This window comes from Rhea americana, unplaced genomic scaffold, assembly GCF_003343005.1.
Source record: "Rhea americana isolate MKP2758 unplaced genomic scaffold, rheAme1 scaffold_319, whole genome shotgun sequence".
In the NCBI taxonomy this organism is placed as follows: domain Eukaryota; kingdom Metazoa; phylum Chordata; class Aves; order Rheiformes; family Rheidae; genus Rhea; species Rhea americana.
Genome location: NW_028186445.1, coordinates 376491 through 391964, shown reverse-complemented (window position 1 = coordinate 391964; position 15474 = coordinate 376491). Strand labels below are relative to the sequence as shown.

General features: G+C 44.8%; 1 protein-coding gene across 1 annotated transcript; it reads left to right on the top strand.

The window, feature by feature from the left end:
• Nucleotides 1–3157: 3157 nt before the first annotated feature.
• Nucleotides 3158–15457, top strand: ODAD4 (outer dynein arm docking complex subunit 4). The gene is made up of 12 exons (XM_085310395.1): nt 3158–3335; nt 3513–3644; nt 3932–4085; nt 6113–6174; nt 7224–7380; nt 8431–8655; nt 9662–9869; nt 11428–11514; nt 11984–12180; nt 12383–12483; nt 13334–13409; nt 15117–15457. Exons 1-12 carry the CDS (start codon nt 3228–3230, stop codon nt 15419–15421), a joined length of 1812 nt encoding a protein of 603 aa, XP_085166521.1. The 5' UTR covers nt 3158–3227; the 3' UTR covers nt 15422–15457.
• The last annotated feature ends 17 nt before the right edge of the window (nt 15458–15474 follow it).

Sequence of the window (15474 nt, the reverse complement as noted above, 5' to 3'; positions counted from 1 at the left end):
CAGTCAGCGGCCTGCTGTCCACGGTTGTGCCACCAGCCAGCTGCCACTCGGCAGTTCTGCCACCAAGAGGCAAAACCTCCCTGCTGGGCTTCGTTGAGATCTCGTGTCCCACCCAGACGTCCACCTTGCAGGACCCCCTCCTTGGCGGACAGCTGTCTGGTAGCCCCGGAGCAGCTCTCCCCGCCTCACCTGCTCCTGCTGGTGCATCTCGGCCCCGGGGCAGGCCGCCCACTCTTCCCGTCACGCCCTGCGTGCTCGCACCTGCACCTGGCACCCACTCCCGGCGCGGAGAGGAGCCCTCGTGCCAACACGGAGCCAGGCATTTCTTCCACAGAGCTGGGTCAGAGCTGAGAAACCTCCCACGGAGGTGGTGTGATTGCAAGAGCCGGAGGAGCTTGTCAGGGCCAGCACTGGGGGAATGGAGCTGTCACCTGGTGCCGCACAGCAGTCCTGCTGGGGAACCAAAAACCACTGGTTTAAGTCACCATCCCTGAAGTGGGATCCTGAAAGATACTCTTTGCAGAAGTTCCTCGCCTGRGTGGGCCACTGTAATGTTTCCGAATGGGAGACGCATTAGACAGAAGAGACGTTTCTGAGGTGTTGTGAGGCCTCGGACAGAACACAGCCATCCTGCCTGCCCGTTCCCAGCCGTGCCATTTGCCTTGTAACACTCCAGTCTCTAATGGCAGAGACTAYGTCTCTTTTGCTTGTCGGAATCACCACCCATGACTTTTTTCCTGGCATTTCCAACCTGTGACTAAAGCAAGAATCAGCAACGTGGGGGGAAGGCCTCAGACCAGGTGCGAGGTCCACAGAGGCRCATATAACATTACCCCCGGCCTGCGCGAGTCGCCGCAAGGACGGTGACCAGAAGATGCAGACACGATGCTCCTGCCCATCTTGCGGGTGAGAACACATCACGCCCAGTGGTGCCAGTGGGGAAAGTCTCAGCGGAAACCAATTACCCAAAGGTTATTTTAAACTGTCTCACAGTCTCTCCCTGTCTTCCTGTGGACAGAGGATTTGTCATGCTGGCTTCCCCTTCAAGGGTTAAGCTGCTGTTTCTGCCTCACCGCTCATGCATGAGATGCTAACTGGGGCCCCGCAGAGGGATGCACCAGGGCTAGCACACTCCCTGCAAGGACTGGCCCGGTCATTTTTTTGTCCTTTCCAGAATCCAGCATTTTCCCCCTGTGATGAAGTTAAATCTTACTCTAAATCTCTCTACACAAGAGTGTTTTTTGAGCAGGACAGACACTACCGCACCCACTCTGAGTCACTTGGCTGGAACAAATTGCCTCCRACATTAATCTTGGCAGGGTCTTATCCAAGGCCAAAATAAAGTCAAAACTAACATTTGCTGATAGGATGAGAGAACCAGCAGAATTTCTCATCCATCATTTATCCAGAAGGATTGGGCTTTGCAGTGATGCCACCAGGACCACAGACTACCAGAAAACAGCACAAAGGCCCAAAGCGGCTTGTGCCCCCTGCACGCTTGGTCAGCCAGCCAGTGGCGTGCCTGCATTGAACCCCTGCGGTTTGCACCATCTCCCGGGCTGACCAAGCCCAGGAACTCGTCCAGCCTGACCAGCAGTGGCTGTGAGGCATTCACGTAACCACACACAGTGTTGGAAGTCGAGCCTGCCCTCCCACACCCCCTCGCTTTCAGGGCTGTGCCTCCAGCGCAGGAGTTTGGAAATGCAGTTGTGCGAACAAAAGCCGAACAAATGCCAGATCCTCTATAGGTCAGACAAGTTGGGTCACGAAAGACTAAGTGAAAGACATTGTGAGCACCCAGCATACAGGACCCTGAGTGGCTAGAGTCTGCGCTCCTTCTGGCTCAAAACATGCATTTTCTTCCCTCCAAAGCAATGCTCAATTTTTCCTTTTCCCCCACCCATCTCTCCTCCTACCACCACCCACCTGCACCATGCTTATCCCCAACACAAGATGAAAGTGCCTAATCCCAAAGCTGCAAAACCTCTTTCTGTGCATCCTTATTGACAGACATAGGATTAAACTGTGCCAGACCAGAAGCCACRAAGAAACTGGCCTGAAGATCTCAAACAGGGAAACTTTAGTTTAAGTACACAATAGGTGATAACAGGCTACCAGCAAATACCTCGTCTTCAAATGTTCTGAACRCTAATGTTCAGCAAATATTTGTAAACAGTCAAGAGAAAGTTAAAAAAAAGTAAAGAGGAAATATGAGCTGGCACAGCTGGCACTGTGAGTGAGCTGGCTACAGCAGCACTCAAGGAAAACAGCTGCGACTTTACAGGAATTTCTGCAGAAACACACGCTGCCAATACACTGCTATGGTCAGTATATAAATGCAGCAAGACATCTATTTACCGACGTTCGGAGGAAACAGCAATCCCGGTTCAGCTCATGTGAGCCAAGTGGACGGCCCCCAAAGCACACTGGGGGATGTGGGGCAGGACGGTGCCCAGGCCACGCTGTCTAGGGGGCGTGGGGCAGGACGGTTCCCAAAGCACACTGTCTGGGGGGACGTGGGGCAGGACGGTGCCCAGGCCATGCTGTCTAGGGGGATGTGGGGCAGGACGGTCCCCAAAGCACACCGTCTGGGGGACGTGGGGCAGGATGGTGCCCAGGCCATGCTATCTAGGGGGACGTGGGGCAGGACGCTCCCCAAAGCACACCGTCTGGGGGGACGTGGGGGCAGGACGGTCCCCAAAGCACACCGTCCGGGGGACGTGGGGCAGGACGGTCCCCAAAGCACACCGTCCGGGGGGGACGTGGGGCAGGACGGTCCCCAAAGCACACTGTCTGGGGGCCATGGGGCAGGACGGTGCCCAGGCCATGCTGTCTAGGGGGATGTGGGGCAGGACGGTCCCCAAAGCACACCGTCTGGGGGGACGTGGAGCAGGGCGGTCCCCAAAGCACACTGTCTGGGGGCCATGGGGCAGGACGGTCCCCAAAGCACACCGTCCGGGGGACGTGGGGCAGGACGGTCCCCAAAGCACACCGTCCGGGGGACGTGGGGCAGGACGGTCCGCGGGGCGGCGGCCGCTCCGCGGCGCCAGGGGGCGCCGAAACGGCGGCGGGGCGGGGCGAGGCGGTGACGACACGGCCGTGGGCGGGGCCGCCGCGCCGGAAGCCGGCCGTTGCCAGGCAGCCGTTGCCAGGCAGCCGTTGCCAGGCAGCCGTTGCCAGGCAGCGGCGGCGCGGCGGGCCGGGCCGGGCCGGGCCGGGCCGGGCCGATGGCGGAGGCGGAGGTGCCGGCCGGCACCTTCCCCAGCTTCGTGGCCGAGGGGACGCTGCTGGTCCGGCGGGGCGAGCACGACAAGGCGCTGCCTTGCTTCACCAACGTGAGGGGCCTGCCCAGGGGACGGCGGCGGGCGGGAGGGCGCGACCACGAGGGGACGCGGGCTGGGGAGGAGGCATCACGAGGTGGCACCGGGATCCGCGTAGGCTTGGAGCAGGTTGCATCAAATGCATGTGCTTATGTGCTTCCCGACCGCGCATCCATGTCCCCTGCATTCCAGGCGCTGCAGCTACGACCAGGCGACAAGCACTGCCTAGTTGCCCGCTCAAAATGTTACCTTAAACTTGGAGACACAGAAAATTCCCTCAAAGATGCAGAAGCTTCGCTCCAAAACGACAAAACATTCTCCAAGGTAAACAGCATGAAGGGATAAGAGAGCCTGGGGTGTCTAAGGACAAGTTTTTTGTCTGTGTGAAAAGCTGAGCATTCTGGGGAAACAGCTGACTTGAAAAGCAAAAGAGGCCTCATCCTGCACACTTACCTTAGTGCTCCCAGGGAGGTGGAGGTGGTTAGTCATCTCGGCAAGAATTTCAGGATTGGACTTTACTGTMTGCACGTTGAGAGGGCACAGGGCTCTCACTTCTGCCCAGCAAGAAATGTAATGAAGTTTCCAATGTCTTTTTTTAAATGTCATTTCAGGGACTTTATCAAAAAGCTGAGACTCTATATACCATGGGTGACTTTGAATTTGCATTGGTGTTCTATCATCGAGGCTACAGACTACGTCCAGAACTACAGAAATTCAGACTGGGTATCCAGAAATCCCAGGAGGCAATTGTTAACTGCATTGGAAGTAAGATGTATTTCATGGAGCTTATAAGCATAGCCAGAAGCTGTCCATTTGATAGCTGATGACATATTAGCCCTGAAAATGACCCAAGGACCTTGCAACAACAGTCTCTTTGCTTCTGGATTCACATGCTCAGTAGCTATTCTCAGATGAAAACAGGAACCACCAAAAATGGCACAGCCCTGTTCCTGGTTTGGGTTTTTTTTTAGAGGGGCTGAATGCCTATTCATATAAGTGTATCTAATAACTTCAGTTATGAAAGTAAATTATGACTTTGGCACAATTTTGATTATTATATTTTGATTACTAGTATTTCTAAAGTCACCTTGAAAATACTCTAGGTACTATAGAAGAAAGCAGCACATCTACTTACTACCATACTCATTTTTCTGCCTTCTGTATTAGTAATTACAGAATCCATTTYGAGATCTTTATCCCCATATTAAAACTTCTTAATGAAATTTGCCTTGCCACCTGAGACTGACCATTCTGAGATCCTGATCTTCCTCCAATTTACACTGCATAAGACCAGTGAAACTGTTGACTATTGCAATGGAGCACTGCTTTCATAATTTCTGRCTTAGATCATAGAACTCTGTCCTGCAGGAGAGTGGAAAGGCCAAGGACCTGATGACGTTCAAAGCAAAGCAAAACCTTGTCCCTTTTCCCTTAGTTTTCCTCTCAGCAATGCTTTCTCACATGCAGACAAGTGTGGACATGATGTGCACCCACTCTCAGGCACATGGACACACCTCAGATGGGGCTGCCACCTTACACAAATGGCTTTATTATATGCACAGAGCAACCTGCACAGAGCAACTCGCAAGGCCGCTGTAAAACCTGCCAGGCTAGTTAGAAACTGCTCAAGTGGATCCCCTTACAGCCTATCCATTCACAGAGCCAAGACACACCCTGCCTGCACACCCATACATGTAGGTAGTGATCCTTAAGATATTTAGGTGCCTCACTCTGTTTCAAAATTTCAGTCCACCTCCAGTGCAACAGATTAACTTCATGTCACAGCTGCATCAAAGCCTGAAGCTTTTTTTTGCAAGTGATGTTCATTTGGAAGACAAATAGAGAAGGAGCCAAATCAGGCTTTCTTTCCTCCATTGCTGCTGCTTTCTTAGCTTAATCCAAGTATCTAGATATCATTGCAATTCTCAGTTAAAATGCTTGCTGTGCTTGATATAGAGCTAGGCACTTTGAGCATCTGGGCAGTAAACAAGTGAACAGATGAAAAAAAAGCCATTTTAAATCAAGCTATATCTCCTAGATGCAGGGGGAAAAAAAGGACAAAGAAACATGTTGTCATTTGATCTGGATGTTTAAATAGTTGGGAAATGCACATACGTTAATAGGGCACATCCCCAAACCGCTTTACTAAATCTGTTTTGCTTGGCAGATACAAAAACACCTGCCTTCCCTGATATGCATGTACTCACATAGCTTATGTTGTCCCAGTTGCCTTGCTGGAAGAAATACTTCTACAACAGCATTTGAAGCTCCTTTCTTCCTTCTGACCAGGCCAAGATAAAGAAATGTTTTTCACTGTTCCTACATTGCCAGAATGGATTCTGAATAGCAGAAATGGATGTCACAATGAAAATGAAAWGGGATTTTTGCCATTGTATCAGTGCCTAAACACTTTAAAATACTTCTCTGCATTGCTGAAGATCCTTATGAGGTTTTTTTCCTCATTTTAAAATTTAGCTTTGATCCCTTAGAARAACATGCCAGCCTTTTGTTAATGCCTCCACACAGGCTGTAGCATATGTCTATGTCAGAATTCTGATCTGTGATAGGAGCCCCCGGTGCCATGTGAAAATAATAATTAAAATCTAGAGAAGATCAGCATTTATGAGCTGTAATCCCTGCTTAAAGAACATACAACCACATATTTCAAATGAAAGAGTTAGCTTTATTTGAAGCAGGATAATATAGGTCTGGCACATTTACAACCATTTTGACTTCTAGAGCTCTGTATTGCAGTTCTTGAACACTAACAAATACATTCTCTGTATTTGCAGGTCCATCCTCAGTTAAACTGGAGAATAAAGAGGACCTCTGCTTTTTAAGCAGGCAGGCAGAGGTATAGTGGAAGAGCTCTTTCTTTGGAAGCTAACCAGAGTTATTATAATGCTAATGCCTTCTGCAAATAGGCACTACAGGATTAATAGTTTCTGTAGCAACATGGATGGGGATATGACTGGTCTAGTGAAGCATTCTGAGCATAAGGAGCATGCTGATCCTTTATGAGAGTATTTACACACCTGCTTTTAATGGAATTTTGGCTCAAGCTACAAAAAATAGAAAGGAGAAGGCAGAAGGGCAGGGAAGAGCAACCAAGGAGAAACAGAGCCTAATTTGAAATTTCTCTACCAGCCTGACTGTTGTTTCTAAAGGGAGATCACCCAGCAAAAGGTAATAAGTAACAGCACTGAGGTTGRAGCCAGGGTACATTTAACTATAGTATTTACTTTGGTTTTACCAGATGTTTAAGGTTCACATTTTTGATAGTGGGCACTTTCTCAATTGCTTAATTTTGAGGTGGTCTCCTGAAGTAGTGCCTTGTTCCTCTGAGATGCCAAGCACACACATCTTCCTTTGAAGTCARTGCAGTGAATGCTCATCCCTTTTTTCAGCTGGAATTTTGGGTACCCAGTGGTTAGAGTAATTTGTACAAAGAGGACTAAAGATAAGYACTGCAATTGCTAGGATTTGGGGTATGAAACTTTAGAAATACTCTCAGAAGYCCTGGCTGTTAAAACCTCCTTTTCTTTGACTGAGGAAAGCTAGACCTGCCTATCCCACAAACCTAATGTGCTTCCACAGCACTGGCCAGAAAGCCCTCTGAAACAGTACAAGACACTGTACTAAGACAGTGGTGCTCTTGCTCTCAGTATAATGCCCCCTCCTGTTCTTGGAGGAGAGGGAACATGTTTGGGTTCAAAATTTCAATTGCTTACGACTAAAGCAATTGGTGGGACACACGTCTGACTTCTTGCTTTTACTTAAAAAATAATTTGACCTATACAGAGTGTAAACAGAATTCTAAAAGCCAGGCCTTTCCTCCAAATTTTAATGTTCCCTGCTTATCTCCCTTGACTTACTTGATTTTTTTTTTATTTATTTCTATAGAGCAAAAAAGCAAAACAGAAAGTCCAAGTCAAACTGACCAAGGATCAAAAGCGGACAAGCAAACAGGAGCGTGTTAGGAATCCACAAATAGAGCGACAGCTTCTCGGAGAGCTTTATGCTGACAAGGTTTATCTAGAAAAACTGCTCAAGGATGAAGGTCTTTCTACAATATATTTAACTAAATGTTCTTTCTATGCAGTTTCTTCCTTTCTTTTTCTTCCTTCTTTTATATCCCTATGACTATTCTTCCCTATTTGCATCACAGCTTACATATCACATAATGTATGCAGTGGTCTGGAGAGAGGTAGATGTCTGGAGAGTACAGGTGATTTTGAGACAGATCCAATATTCATAACTGTGTGTGAACATGTTTCCTTCCTAATGAAATAGCAGGTTTTTCTAACGAACAGTTTAGCAACGAATCAACTAGAAGTAATCTGTGCTGATGAAATCAAAAGCAGAAACTTTATAATTAAAAATTATTTCATTTTTTGCGTAATGATAAAATACACTAAGATTCATATTAAGTGCAAGACACTGCTAATAGATTATACCTATTCACAGTTTCATTATAAATGCTGTTAAGATCAAAATGCAGGGTTAGCAGAAGTATCATATTTTAGAACTAGCTGCAGAGGTGATCCCCATGTAGTCATTTTTCTAGGAAACTGTTTACCCAGTAACAGAAGAATAATTAAGAATCTAGTCTATTGGCAGCTTTTATATTATTAATGACAATAATACCATATGTGGGCTACTTATTTTCCAAGCATGCAAAAGCCCTCTCAATTTCCATATTTCAATCTAATCCACAATACTTTCTTGCTTTGAAATGCAATTTAAGTACAAATGAGTCTGCCAGGGAAGCAGTTCCCCATGCAGTTGTTTTGTCCTGGAGGAGAGGTTCTCACTTACCACAGCTGACTCCCATTAAGTAGGCCTCTTCTTGATTCTGTCAGCAGGAAAGGCAGCAACTCTAGGGGCTGGGAAGCACAGCTCCAGCTCACTAAAACATACATGGATGGGAAACCATAGGAGAAGCTTTCTCCAACCTCTCTCCCAAAACCACATTGGTTCTGAGGAATGGAGTTTCTGGGGCTCTCTATCGTAATACACAAACATTCACAGGCACTCCCCCTCCACTGAACTGCAACTTCATTCATYGCAGACATTAATCCTTTCCTGAGTTCTACCATCTTATTTTCAGACTTGATGAAGAGCACCACAAAGGAGGGGATCAAAGTAAAGGACCTAGTTTTGAGTGGCATTACCTACCTGGACACACGTACTGAATTCTGGCAGCAGCAGAAGCCTATTTATGCCCGAGTGAGAGAGCGCAAGCTCAGGCAGCAAAGGTGGATCCGAGACAAGAAACGAAAACCAGCTGAGGTTGCCAGATATATTGTGAAGAGTATGGAAGACATTGACATGTGTACGTGTCCTCACTGGAGGTAGTAAGAAAATGATGATTGGCATATACAGTTATTTGCTGTAGTAATTACAGACAACASTGCAATTATTAACAAACAGTACCAGGCAGATTTTGAAAGTATTTGTTTTTACATTCTTCCCCTTTCCCAAAGCAATACTTTGAGGAAGAGAATCCAATACTTTATTTATTTATTTAACTTCTTCTGTACTTGAGGCCTTGCTAACTGTTTTTCAGAACAACACAAAGCTAAGTAGGCCACTGCTGCATGCTTAGCAAGTGCCCCTGGCCAGTCTGGTAATTAGAAGTTGTTTTACTGAGAGAATATAGGGTACTGGAGTTAATCATTTCTGTAGCCGAAAAATACCACTGCAGAAAAATGAAGAATCTGAAGAACAGTGGTCTAGAAGGAAGGAGTAATTCAGTTCTACCTCTGTTCTCTTTCTCTTCGGGCTCCATGTTTTATAACCCAGGAGAGAAAAACTCAGACATTACTGCCGTTTAGTTAATTTCAGTTACAACAGCTTGGTGCAGACAATGACAAAACCATCCTGCAGTCTAATCCCCAGAGCACTGTAACCAACTGGATGCAATCAACAGCTCACCAGGAGAGGGTAAGGGACTAATTTAGGAGATAAAAACCTAAGTATTGTAGCTAGTACTTCATCTTCAAGACCAGGTTTCCCTGCTAGAATGACTACATGCTTTCAGCTGATTTTCAGGCAATGGACATTGTCTCATTTATTTTTCTTTAGCAAATGTGAAGTGCTACCAGAGTGCTCTATCACTTGCTGTGATGAAAGTGACTKCTAGTAGTGGGAAATGAAGTACTGTCTCCCAGGGGCACATTTACTGGAGACTGATGGGGAGAGTGTAGGTGATACAYGAAGAACCAAGAGCAGTAACCCTTCCCAAGCTGTTTCAGAGGCCTACACAACTGCTCTTATTCTTGCTTCCCAAATATTGCTGTGTCCACACACTAGCACCAAACTTTGCTCTTTATCTCTAGTGCTGACTGGTGGCTCCCCAGAAGAAAGTTGTAAGAAAGCTGAGCATGTGCTAAAGACAATAAAAGGATGGTCAGATGACGAAGTTCCCAACAAGAATGAACTGATTGGAAACCTCCATAACTGCATTGGGAATGCTCAGATAGAGATGGGCCAGATGGATGCAGCTTTGCAAAGCCACAAAACTGATCTGGAATTTGCCAGGCAGAAGTAAGTGCTGAGAAGCTCCAATGCATGGGGAAAAGATCCAGTGTGCAGAGGAAAGTACCTCCATTCAGATGTTTTAGCATCAGATAATGTAACTACCTCCTGGAGATTTAACAGGGCATTGCATTCAGATGCTGCCAAAGTGTCATGGTCTCTAGTGACTTATTATCCTTACTGTTTAAAAATAAGAAAACTGAAGCAGATTGTTAAAGGACCTGGCCCACATGACACATCAAAATCTGTGTTTAAACAAAGCAAAAAAAAAAAAAAAAAACAAACAAAAAAAAACCCACAAATCTCAGACTCAGCACTTATAACCTCTAGTCTGCACTTCCTTCTCAGAAAGGTCAGGCTCTGATTCTTATACAACTTTCTCCTAAAGTCATTTGCATTCAAACCATGATGGTATACATGAAATATTTATCTAAGAGGCATGAGCTACCTGCTCATACAGAAAATTTGCTGTAGCYTTTCAGCTAAAACAGAATGGAGCAGATTAGATTAGTAATCTAATTTTTCAATGCACATCAGAAAACACTGAATAGTTGCTTGAAATTATGTTATTTTGTTTTTATTCTTACTGATATTGCATAGGGYTGTTAAAATGTAACTGGGTTATTGTTTATCATTTTCACAAATGACAAATGGTTTATTTTTTACTGTTGTTTAAAGACACTTCTACCTCCTTCCTGGTGATCTTCACTCCCCACTCTCCATGCCAATCAAAGTTAAGAATTAGCAGTGGAGAGGCAGGAAAGAGATGCATAATTTTACTACTTTTTCAAACTGACTGAAGGTTGTATTTAGAAGACCGAATTGCAACAATTACTGTGGRGGGGGGGATCGCCCTCTGGTGGCTAGAGTTCAGGAAGAGCAAGAGGAGACGTTCTGTTGGCTCCCATAGCCCACAGCAATGCATTGATTCTCTCCTTTCATCAGCTTTTTTATTTGTAAGGTGAGGGTAGTTAAAACAGTCCACTTCCAAACATGAGAATGAGGACTAAATAAGAAAAAACTTTAAATTCTGCAGGCTACATTATTCTAAAAGGAGCTGCCGTTAGCATAGAGGAAAAGCTCATTCAGAGCACTGGGAGCATGGTCTGTTACAAGGAATCTGTTGATGTGAACACCCTGCAGACACTTTGTTCTTTCACTTTCTCCTTGGACAGGCATCAACCATTAGTGCTAGAGACCTAGCAGCTGACAGGGTTCTTCCAYGGGAAATGTGAAAGATCCACACGGCAAAAAAGGAAAGTTGAAACAGAGAGTAGTGGAAAAGACTCACAAAGTGCTGCCAGCTTTACATGAAGAMGTAAAAGTGACAAAACTAAACCATTTTTCCCTGTGTCTTACAGGGCTTCAGTTACAACAGCTGTAGATAAAAAAGCAAAAATGTACCTTGGTTTTAAGACTTTGATGTTGGTCCTTTAACTCTGCTCCTCAACCTTATCCTGCTGTCAGGTTGATCACCAAAGAAAATATATAGGGCTGAAGAAAATGCAGACTGTATCAGGCACAAGACTACTTTAGCTACTATAATTTCTTTTTCTTTTCAATGCAGCAATCTGCCGGATGCCATATCCAGAGCGCTTGATAACATCGGCAGAGTTTATGCCAGAATCGGCAAATTCCAGCAAGCTATTGACACGTATGTAAACTTAGTAACAGAAAAAAAGAATAAGGTTTTATTTAGAATTAAATAGATGCTCTCTTTTCAGGTTGTTTAAATACACTGCAAGCAAGGGTGACTGAGAAAGCCAGTTGTAGAATACATGCCTTCTGCCAGGAACTCAGCTGAGGTGTACCTCTCACTGTACACAGATCACTGACAGCACCAGATGCTTCTGGTGCTTATTGACTGAACAGATTTTGGTACTCAGGAGTATTGATTGCACCTTTGTCCCAACCAGCAACAGCCTTAAAAATCCATCATCAATCTGGAGTTCTCCAGATTTTACTACTTGGTCTTTTTCTAAATACTTAGCAGATCTCAGTATAGAACAACTTTTCATAATAACAGCATCTGGAACCTTTTGTTTATAGAACCAATGGTTGAAATTATAACTTAAATTATAATAGCACTCATTGAAATTCAGTAAATGTCTTTCTTCTTAAAGTTGGGAGGAGAAGATTCCAATGGCAAAATCCAGCCTGGAGAAGACCTGGTTGTTCCATGAAATTGGCCGATGTTACCTTGAACTGAATAAAGCTGAAGAAGCCCAGAATTATGGAGAGAAGTCCCTACAGTCAGCAGATGAGGAGGGAGATGTTGAGTGGCAACTCAATGCTAGTGTACTGGTGGCACAAGCACAAGGTAAAGATGTTAGTACAAATTTCACCTTAAGGATGGAGACAGCCACTCTGTTAACCATCTTAATGAGAGCAACTCCATGATTTAACAACCAAAGCAATTATTCAGATAAAACTTTTCATGGTAGATTTGCTTAATTAACCTGTTGTTTTTCTTTCATTTGTGATCTTGGGTTAAAACAGATGTTTTTGTTTGTTTGTTACAGTAAAATTAAAGGATTACCAGGCTGCAATCATCAATTTTGAAAAAGCACTTGAGAAGGCAAAGCTTATTCACAATGATGAGGCTCAACAGGCCATCATTATTGTAAGTGGCACGTTGCAACAAGGAGAAAAGTTTGGGGAAGCATCAACAAGTTAGCTGTAACTATTGTTCTAATGTCATGAGGACAGAGAAAATGTCATTAGACAGTTATAGCATTAGAATACATTCTCTGAAGTAGTTTACATAATGAAAGATATGAAGCCTTCCATCTTGGAAGATATAATCCCTGTTTGTGAACCAGTACAMCATACAGAGGAAGAAGTCCTGGCCCTGTTCGGGTCAAGGGAAAATTTTCTTTTGGCCTCCTTGGGGCAAGATTTTCATGCTCAGAATACAGTGGTGTCTCCTTTGTGTTCAGTTGCTAACAACTGGAATGTAGGGTTGCGCACGTCTCACCCTTTTATGACCTCTGCAAAATGTCCCAGAGAAACCACTTTGCATCAGACCATGGAACAACATCTAGGGCACAGCCAGTGTCCCAAGCATAAAACAGTCTGCATGTTACAGCAGTCTGTCTTCATTGGTCTGCCAGTGTGTTGTGTGTGATCCTCCTGCCTAGCTCAGACAGCACTAGGCTCATCAGGCACCTCAATCACAATTTGCTGCATAAAACATACCTGTTTGGGGATGCCTCATGGGTGTCCAAAGCTCAAACCAAACCTACTCTCCTGCATGAAGAAAAATGATTGTGTGTGTGTGAGAGAATTTTCAGAGGAGGAGACATTTGATAAGGGATACTAACAGATATTAATAATTCTTGCAGGGATAAATGAAGCACATTGCTGCAGAGAGTTTAGGATAGTGAAGGAGCAAGCAATGATAGCAGAAATAAAAAGAAACCAAACTTTAACTGTATTTCTAAAGTCTTATTAATGAGCCATATCACTTTCAGGCCTTAGATGACGTGAGCAAAAGCTTCATCAAAGAGTTGAAAGGAGAAAGAGAAATGACAGCTGATTCTTCTAAAGGTARTTGTTATCTAGACCTCTGCACCACATACAACTAACAACTCCYCACTTCCCTTTTCTGGGGCACCRACTGAAACATGGGAACAAATCTCCTGATACTTTCCAATAAAATGACTGCATACCTATCACTCAAGTTTGCTGCAGTCAGTGCTTGAGGGCCTGAGGTCCATCCAGCTCAGGTTTCTTTAATTTTCTGTGCATTATAAAACTACTGTTTTCAGCAYGGTGTTCTTGCAGTGAAAATACAGATGAGGACACGGCATGTTACTGTATTGTCCAGAGAACAGGCTTGCACTTCGGGTGACAATAAAGCAACTCCACATTGCCAGATAGCAGGCATCCAAATTTCTGGGCTGCATGCATTCTCTACTTGTACACTATAGAAGGAATTATTTTATATGTGAGGTCATATCCTAGTTACACCTTGTGGTTTCAGTTTTCTTGGCAGTGAGGGTTTAATATTGATACTTTRGTATAACCTATAGCAACTCTCATGCAAGTGAAGCCTTGCTAACTTGTAACGGGGAATGAGCTTAATTTCACTCTTCAGTGCCATCCATATAAAAAGCTGCTTCTAAAAACWCTGAAAGCAGCTCAGTGGGCCTAGTCAGAAGGAAAACAGCATTAAAATGAGACTGTAAAAATGACTGTGAATACAGGAGATCAACAGTGCTGAGACCTTCAAAAACCTCAGCTGGATTTTAGAATCCCCATTATATAGATGTATGTAATTTTATGATGCCATCTAAACAATAGTATGTACTACCAAGCATCTACAGCATGAAGCATGACAGCATAAACCATTTACAGGTACACAACAAACAGACACTGTTCCTCATCTCAACATATATAGCTTCCCCCTTCTCCTTCCACCTCCCCAAAGAGTGAGACCTAACATACAGTATCCTCTCTGCAGTCCCAACTGGCAGGCCTTACTCCGTGTAGCTGTAGCATCCTCGTGGTGAATGAGAGGATAATTAAGTTCTTGGAACTCCACTTCCATCACCATGCTCATCTAAGGGCTCTCTCAGGACTATATCCATCCTGCTCTATCTGAGCAGGAGATGGCAGCACTTCCCAAGTTTCCTCTTTGTGCCTGCAGGGTACAAAGTCTGTGTACAGTCAGACCTGCTCTGGAGTCATCCTTCACCATATTCTTGTGCACTGTAAGTGTAGGAAAGCTTCCTCCTCAGTTGGAACAGGGCAAATTTGCTCACACCTACTGAGCAGTAGGAGCACTTGCAAGCAGAGTTAGCGAAGGATAGCTCTGGAGCAGTGTATATTGCTCAAGACGTACATGCCCCAGACATTTAGGACTCAGGGTTAATCCTGTTAAGCTTTTCTGAGCCAAATGCTGTAATTTGAATGAACAAGGGAAAGTGCAAGCCTCCCATCTCTGACCATCACTTTTCTAGCTCCACCTTTCCTAGGGCTCTCTGCAACCACTATACTTGGACTTTATTTTGTCTTAGTTGATTAATTCAGACTGATGTGCCTGCCAGGTTGGTTTCTATTCACTTTAGATCATGCAGCTCAGCTTTTTGCATCATCAGTAAATGGAGTCTTGTGAGAAAGAAAATAAAGAGAAGAGTTTTCTGACTGTAGTTAGTGAAGCAGGCCAGGAATTTCTTCTTTTTTGTGCCCTATTGATTGTTCAGTGCTGGAAATTGGTTTAAATTTGCTTTCCTGTCCCCTACCCCTCCACAGACGATGATTGCAGCAGTGAATACACAGAAGACAGCTCCAAGAAGAACACAGAGAGAGAGGAAAGTGAGGAAAGTGACCAAAGCATTGAGAATCAGACAAATGAAAAGCAAGAGGAAGATGCTGAGAAGAACAATGAAGAGGAGTACGGAAATGATAAAGAGGAGGGAAATGAACAAGAAAACGAGGAGTGCAAGAGCAATGAGGAAGATGATGATTATGATGAAGAAGAAGAAGAAGAAGAGGAGACTAGCATGGGGGAAAGGGAAGATGAGGATGAAGAGCAGCACGACTCCGCATCCGAGTAGAGTAGCAATTCCTGAGGAGCTAGGCAGTAGAATTAAATTTTGTGCTGCAATGT

Excerpts from the sequence above, each read along its gene's own strand:
- ODAD4 (XM_085310395.1), top strand. The coding sequence starts at position 3,228 with ATGGCGGAGGCGGAGGTGCCGGCCGGCACCTTCCCCAGCTTCGTGGCC. Across the intron at positions 9,870-11,427 it reads CTGGAATTTGCCAGGCAGAA|CAATCTGCCGGATGCCATAT; the intron begins GTAAGTGCTGAG and ends TTTTCAATGCAG. Across the intron at positions 12,181-12,382 it reads ACTGGTGGCACAAGCACAAG|TAAAATTAAAGGATTACCAG; the intron begins GTAAAGATGTTA and ends TGTTTGTTACAG.